General features: G+C 65.8%; 1 protein-coding gene across 3 annotated transcripts; it reads right to left on the reverse strand.

Moving 5' to 3' along the window:
* Positions 1 to 662: 662 nt before the first annotated feature.
* On the reverse strand, positions 663 to 5,287 carry PPP1R1B (protein phosphatase 1 regulatory inhibitor subunit 1B). 3 transcript variants are annotated; one of them, XM_034070192.1, is made up of 8 exons: positions 5,118 to 5,287; positions 4,124 to 4,184; positions 3,585 to 3,607; positions 2,806 to 2,872; positions 2,548 to 2,661; positions 1,641 to 1,706; positions 1,431 to 1,562; positions 670 to 968 (listed from the first exon to the last, which is right to left on the reverse strand). In XM_034070192.1, the coding sequence occupies exons 1-8, from the start codon at positions 5,196 to 5,198 to the stop codon at positions 880 to 882; spliced, it is 633 nt and encodes a 210-aa protein (XP_033926083.1). In that variant the 5' UTR covers positions 5,199 to 5,287; the 3' UTR covers positions 670 to 879. The 3 variants fall into 3 exon arrangements, with proteins under 3 accessions (XP_033926084.1, XP_033926082.1, XP_033926083.1); XM_034070193.1 differs by lacking the exons at positions 2,806 to 2,872; positions 5,118 to 5,287 and having other exon boundaries at positions 663 to 968; positions 4,124 to 4,307; XM_034070191.1 differs by lacking the exons at positions 4,124 to 4,184; positions 5,118 to 5,287 and having other exon boundaries at positions 665 to 968; positions 3,585 to 3,803.
* Positions 5,288 to 7,206: the final 1,919 nt, after the last annotated feature.

A 7,206-nucleotide genomic window follows, 5' to 3' on the forward strand; every position in this document is an offset into this window, starting at 1 on the left:
GGGGGGTGTGTGCGAGGACGGACCCAAAGGGGCCGAGGGAGAAACCATTTCAGACATGGGGGGGGGGTCAATGGGGCTGGGAGGGACCATTCCCTTCCGGGGAGGGTGATCAGTGGGGCTGGGAGGGACCATTCTACTGCAGATGGGGGTCAATGGGATGGGAGGGACCATTCCCTTCCGGGGGGGGGGGGCATCAGTGGGGCTGGGAGAGACCATTCCACTGCAGATGGGGTCAATGGGGCTGGGAGGGACCATTCCCTTCCGGGGGGGGGGCATCAGTGGGGCTGGGTGGGACCATTCCACTGGAGATGGGGGTCAATGGGATGGGAGGGACTATTCCCTTCCAAAGGTGGGGGGATCAGTGGGGCTGGGAGGGACCATTCACTACCCGGGGGAGGGGGCTCGGTGGGGCTGGGAGGGTCCATTCACCTCCAGACGGAGGGATCAGTGGGGCTGGGAGAGACCATTCCTATGAGAGAGGGAGGGTGTCCACGGAGCACCTGTGTCTGCCCCACAGCCCTGCCCCACAGCTCCCTGCTCTCGCCCCACCGATGCCCGGACCACCCAAACCCGGGGGTCAGCCCCCCCCCCATGGCCGCAGCCCCCCCAGACCAGGCTCCATCCTCTCTGTACAGCCGTTTATTGCGGGCAGGGGGCTCAGCTCGATGTGGGGCCGGGGGGGGGGGTCCCCACCAGCCCCCCGGGGGGGTCCCGGCCCCTCGCGTGGGACCCCCCAGTGCGAAGCGTGGTGGCCGTGGCCATGTGTGGGGCAGCACACGAAGCGCAGGCAGGGCAGCAGTGGGGCGAGGGGGGGCAATGGGGCCGGGGGGGGCACCAGCGAAGCTGCTGCAGCCGGGGGGTGCCGGGTCCCGGTGCCGGTTAACTGGTACCCAGGGGGTAGGTGGGCGAATGGCGCTCGGTGCCGATGGGGCGAGATGGGACCTCGGCGAAGCCAACGTGTCGCCGCTCTGGGGATGGATGCAGGGATAATGGATGGGTGGATAGGTGGGGAGAAGGAGGGGAGAAAGGGGGGATGGAGGGATGGATGATGGAGAGAGGGAGGGAGGGAGGGAGGGATGGATGGATGGATAGATAGATAGATAGATAGATAGATAGATAGATAGATAGATAGATAGATAGATGATAGATAGATAGATGAATGGATGGAGGGATTGAAGGATAGATGATGGAGGGATGGATGGATGCACGGATGGATGGAGGGTTGGATGGATGGATGGAGGGTTGGATGGAGAGATGGAGGAAGGGATGGATGGAGAGATGGATGACGGGATGGATAAAGGGATGGATGGAGGGATGAATGGATGAAGGGATGGAGGGATGGATGGATGGAGCGATGGACAGGCAGAGGCTCAGGCACCTCCACACCACCTGGAGACACGGGGCTCAGGAGGGGCCGACACCCCACGTACCCCCGGTGCCGCCGTCCTCCTCCTCCTCTTCCTCCAGTCCCTCGGGATCCTCCGGGATCTCGGACACCGTCAGCGACTTCAGGTCCTGGCCGCGCTCGTCGAAGCCGCCGGCGAAGGACACCTTCTGTCCGCCTGCGGGACCCGGCTCCGGGTGACCGCACTGCGGGGTCCCGAGCTCCGGCCCCGGCCTCCCCCCCCCCATCCCGGTACCTTTCCGCTTGTGAGCCTTGGGGCCGCTGAAGTAGCTGCGCTCGGCTCGGGGATGGCTCCCGGGCGCTGTTGGTGCGGGCGGGGATGAGCCAGGGCAGGGGCAGGCACCGACGGCACCGCCGCAGCCCCGAGGGCTACAGGGGTGGGGGCACCGGTGTCCGCAGCGCGGGGCTGCGGCTGGGCCGGCCCCGTGCTCCCCAACATCCAACATCCCCGTGTCCCGCAGGATCCAACATCCCCGTGTCCTCAGGATCCAACATCCCCATGCCCGTGTCCCGCAGGATCCAGCATCTCCATCCCCATGTCCCGCAGGATCCAACATCCCCGTGTCCTCAGGATCCAGCATCCCCATATCCCACAGGATCCAACATCCCCATGCCCGTGTCCCGCAGGATCCAGCATCTCCATCCCCATGTCCCGCAGGATCCAACATCCCCGTGTCCCCAGGATCCAACATCCCCATGCCCGTGTCCCACAGGATCCAACATCCCCATGCCCGTGTCCCGCAGGATCCAATATCCCCATCCCCATGTCCCACAGGATCCAACATCCCCATCCCCATGTCCTGCAGGGTTCCAGCATGCTCATCCCCATGTTCCCCAGGATCCAGCATCCCGATCCCCAAACCCCCCAGTCTGTAGCATCCCCGTCTCCATGTCCCCCAGCATCCAACATCCCCATGTCCCCCAGCATCCACCATCCCCGTCCCCCCATCCCCTGGGCTCCAGAAATCCCAACTCCATGTCCCCAGGATCTACCATTCCTGTCTCCATGTCCCCCAGGATCCAATATCCTCACTCCCATGTCCCCCAGCATCTGACATCCCTGTCCCCACATCCCAAGGGCTTCAGGGCCCCTGTCCCCATGTCCCCCGGACTCCCACATCCCACATCCCCATCCCGCTCACCGGGCTCCAGGGCACTGTCGGGATCGACATGTTCCCCATCATCAGCCTCCCCATCGGAGCTGTCCCCCCCGGCCAGGCCACCCTCCATGTGGGACTGGACAATGCGCTGCACCGCTGGGGAGGCACCAGTGTTGGCACTGGGAGCACTGGGGTCTCCCCATGGAGCACCCAGAGAGGTGTGGGGAACCCCGGGTGCCCCCAGCCCACCCCGCACAGCCCCGTGCCTCAGTTTCCCCATTCAGATGGCTCATGCAGTACCTTTGAGCGAGGGCGGGGTGTAGGCACACGGGTTGGATCTCTTTGGTTTCAGCAGGCAGCTCTCACGCTGCAGGAGTGAATGGCATCAGGAATGGGGTCCTGGTGTGTCCCCCCCATGTCAGGGTCACCATGGACCCAGGGGAGCCAGGCACCCCATGGGGAGGTGGGTGCTGTAATGGGGGTCCCTCCATGGAGACCCCAGGATAGAGATGCTGTGATGGGGATCCTGCAATGGGGACCCCAGGATGGAGATGCTGTGATGTGGATTCCACAATGGGGACCCCAGGATGGAGATGCTCTGATGGGGACTCCAGGATGGAGATGCTGTGATGGGCCCCAGGATGGAGATGCTGCAATGGGGACCCCAGGATGGAGATGCTGTGATGTAGATCCCACAATGGGGACCCCAGGATGGAGATGCTGTGACTTGGATCCCACAATGGGGACCCCGGGCTGGAGATGCTGTGATGGGGGCCCCAGGATGGAGATGCTGCGATGGAGGTCCCGCAATGGGGACCCAAGACTGACACCCCCTTCCCAGCAATGAGGACCCTGCAATGGGGGCCACTCTGGTGTCCCTGTGATGGTCATGAGGCTGTTTGACCGCAGCCAAACCCCAGAGCCTGTCTGTGCTCTGTGTCCCCGTCCCCTCAGTGCCGGCGCCGGGTGCCGGTGCCGGGCAGGGAACCGATAAGCGTGGAGCCAGCCTGGGCCTTGATAACCCCCCGGTGCCCTGGGATGGGGAGCGGGGCTGCCCCGGGTGTCCTGGTGCCACTCACCTGGTAGGGCAGGGACTCGTCCTCTGGGTCAGTGGCAGCAATGGGGAGAGAAGAGTGAGTGGGACAGGGGCTGATGGCAGCCAGCAGAGCCAGGCAGGTCCCTGCCACCCCCAGACCCCTGCTCCAAGGGTTACCTGCCCAACAGGGACCTGCCACTGCATCCCATCCCTGCCACCCTATTCCATATGTGACACCGCATCCTGTCCCTGCCACCATGTCCCATCCCTGCCACCCCATTCCTTATGCAACACCCCGTCCTGTCCCTGACACCCCATTCCTTATGCGACACCACACCCCCTCCCTGCCACCATGTCCCATCCCCGATGTCCCAAGCCATAGGTGACACCCGCATCCCATCCCACCACTGCATTCCCTCCCCGCTACCATGTCCCATCCTGGATATCTCGTGCTGTGCATGACACCACACCCCATCCTTATCACCACATCCCATCCCTGCCCCACATCTTATCAGTGACCCCAGACGTCCCCTGACACCACGTCCATCCCTGTCCCGTGCCCCATTCCCGGCCGCTGCTCACCTGGGGATGAGTGCTCGGAGAGCTGGAAGAGCATGGCCGGTGTGGGTCTCCTCCGCCGGATCTGGGGCACAGGGGGTGTCACCGGATGGGGACACGCAGGGTCCCCGTCCCCTGCACCCCGGGGCCAAGGGCCCATGCACGTGTCTATGTATGTGCATGCGTGTGAGCACGGGTGTGTGCAGGGACCGTGTGGGGCCGCGGCCTCATCCCCGGGTCCCCACCATGTCCCCAATCCCCTCCAGCCCCTGCCCGGTCCCTTCATGGGAGCTCTGGGTTCGGTGTGTGCCTGGGACGTCCCCTCGGGCTGGGTACAACAGTGGCTTCACCGTCTCTCAGCGTGTCCTGTCCCTTCCGTCCCATCCCTGCCCCTGTCCTGTCCCTTCCATCCCATCCCTGCCCGTGTCCTATCCCTGTTCCGTCCCATCCCTGTCCCTGTCCTGTCCCTTCCGTCCCATCCCTGTTCCTGTCCTGTCCCCTCTGTCCCATCCCTTTCCTCTCCCCCATCCTTGTCCCCGTTCTGTCCCCTCTGTCCCATCCCTGCCCCATCCCTGTCCCCCTGCACAACTCTACGGGCCCGCAGCTCACGCAGGTACCTCGGAGGTCTCCCGTCCCGTCCCCGTCCCTCCCTTGTCCCCTCCTGTCCCCCCCATCCAGTCCTGTCCCCTCTGTCCCTCCCGTTCCATGTCCTGTCCCCTCTATCCCCCCCCGATCCCACTTACCCTGCTCTCCCAATCCCACTCGGTCCTTTCTGTCCCCTCCAAACCCCCTCGTCCTGCTCTCCCTGTCCCTTCCCTCCCTCCTGTCCCCCCCGATCCCCCAGTCCCATCCCTCCTGTCCCACTCTGCCCCCATCCCTCCTCCAATACCCGGTACCTTGGGGCTCTCCCGTTCCCCCCCATCCCTCCCGGTCACACCGGGGGTCCCTCGTCCCGACGGCGCCCTCGGGGGTGCCGAGGGAGTCCCGGGGTGCCCCGGACCCCACGGTGTCCCCTCACCATCTCCACGGCGCGGGGGTCCAGCTGGCTGGGGGGGGCCGGCACCGAGAACTGGATCTTCTTGCGGTCCTTGGGGTCCATGGTCACCGCCGCTGCCGCTCAGGGGGGCTCAGCACCGGTACCGAGCAGGGAGTTCGGTGGCACCCGGGGCTCCGGTACGGCGAGGACTGAGAGGGGAGGGAGGTGGGGAAAGCAGAGCCGGTGAGGAGGAGGAGGAGGAGGAGGAGGAAGGAGAGGGAGGGAGGACACATCTCCTAGCAAGCACTGAATTATTCATCCCCCCCTTCAGGGGCAGGGGGGCTGAGGCCGAGGTAATGAGCCCTTGGGGAGCCCCTCAGGGGGTGCAGACAAGCTGTGGGGGGACCTTAACCCCTTCCCTGCCAAGGGGGTGTCCCCCGATGGGAATGGGACTGGAACAGGTGCTTCCATGTGGGTCCCCATTCCTTGTGCCTCAGTTTCCCCACCAAGCCGCAATCACGGGGCAGGGTCACGGCCACTTACACCCGTGGATGGGCAGCAGGAAAATCCCCCCCCCTTTGCTCTGACCCACACGGGCCACAGCTCAGGGATGGGATCTCCCAGGGGTTATCCATGGGGACATAGGACACCCCGAATGTACCATTGCCCACGGGGTGTGCCATGGGCAGAGGACTCTGCCCTCACCCGCTCCGTGCCCGGCTCTGCACTGGTGGAAAATTCCACCGAACCCAAAGTTTCCCCTTGGGAAGGGGAGGTTCCCCCCGTGCCCCCCCCCCCGCCTCGGGCACAGCCTCCAGCCCGGCCACCGCTCGGTACCGGGGTCCGATCCGGTGCGGGGCTGCCGGCAGGGACCGAGGGCAGCACCGAGCGGCTCCGGCCCCATCACGGGGTGTCCGGGCCGGGGGACGGGGACAGGGCCGGGACTGTGGCGCTGAGGAAGCCGCTTCCAAGGAGGAACGAGGAAGAAGGAGCCGGGATCTGGCTCCGGCCCCCGGATCTCCCGGTGCTCCAAGGGCTGCGGTGGCCCCGGGCCAGCAACCGCTGCTCCAGCACAATATTTACCCGAGTGGCACCGTGCCACGGAGCGGCCTCCCCTGCACAGCACCACTCTGCATGGCAAAGCGTGGTGAAGAATGGCGAAGAATGGCACAGAATGGCAAAGAATGGCACAGAATGGCAAAGCCGGCCCTGCACATGGCACTGCCAACCGCAGGGCAGCGGCCCTATGGAGCGGACAGCACGGGGACAAAGTGCGGGGTCCCTCGGTCACCCCATGCCCAAGCGGACCCCATGCGATGCTCCGAGCATCGTCCCCATCCTCATCCCCATCCCGGCATCCCACCGCGGGACCCGGGTCGTTATGGCAACAGGTTCCCAGGCTCCATCCCGCTGCCGTTCCCTCTCCTGCCGCCTACGAGGACACGGAGCGAGGGGGTGGCCGAGCCCCCTCCCCTCCGTGCGCTGCGGCAGCGGCAGCACCCGCAGCCCCCCGGGATCGGCGCACGCCGCCCGCGCCCGCACCCACACACCCGGGGCACGTGTGGAGCCGCACCGGGCCCCGGTACCGGAGCCTAACCCACCACGTGCCGCACACCGGTCACCCCCGTGCCCACCGGCTCAGCCCCGGCCGTGCCATGGGCACCGGGGCAGGGCAGCACCGGGGGTTGTGCCGTGCCCATCACCGTGCGTCGTGGCGGGGGCTGCGGCAGCGCAGCCTGCAGAGGCAGTAAAAATAGCAGCGGGTTCAGGACGTGGAGTTCGCTCCTCACCGGTGACAGGAGCCGGAGATGGAGCCTGCACCCACCGGTGGCAGCGGCGGCAGCACCGGACTTGTGGGGCCTGTGGGGCTGCGGCCGTGTGGGGTGGTGTAGGGATGGGGTGGCATGGGGGGACAGAGGGATGTGGTGGCATGGGGGCAGGGTGACAGGGATGAGGTGCTGTGGGGATGGGGTGGCATAAGGATGAGGTGATACAGGGATGGGGTGGCATGGAGATGGGGTGACAGGGATGAGGTGCTGTGGGGATGGGGTGGCTTAAGGATGAGGTGACATAGGGATGGGGTGGCAGAGGGGATGTGGTGGCATGGAGATGAGGTGACAGGGACGAGGTG

Source organism: Melopsittacus undulatus, chromosome 17 (assembly GCF_012275295.1).
Source record: "Melopsittacus undulatus isolate bMelUnd1 chromosome 17, bMelUnd1.mat.Z, whole genome shotgun sequence".
Taxonomy (NCBI): Eukaryota; Metazoa; Chordata; class Aves; order Psittaciformes; family Psittaculidae; genus Melopsittacus; species Melopsittacus undulatus.

Excerpts from the sequence above, each read along its gene's own strand:
- PPP1R1B (XM_034070191.1), bottom strand. The coding sequence starts at position 3,800 with ATGGTGGCAGGGACAGGATGCGGTGTCACATATGGAATAGGGTGGCAG. Across the intron at positions 2,873-3,584 it reads ACGAGTCCCTGCCCTACCAG|CGTGAGAGCTGCCTGCTGAA; the intron begins GTGAGTGGCACC and ends TCACTCCTGCAG. Across the intron at positions 1,563-1,640 it reads CAAGGCTCACAAGCGGAAAG|GCGGACAGAAGGTGTCCTTC; the intron begins GTACCGGGATGG and ends CGGGTCCCGCAG.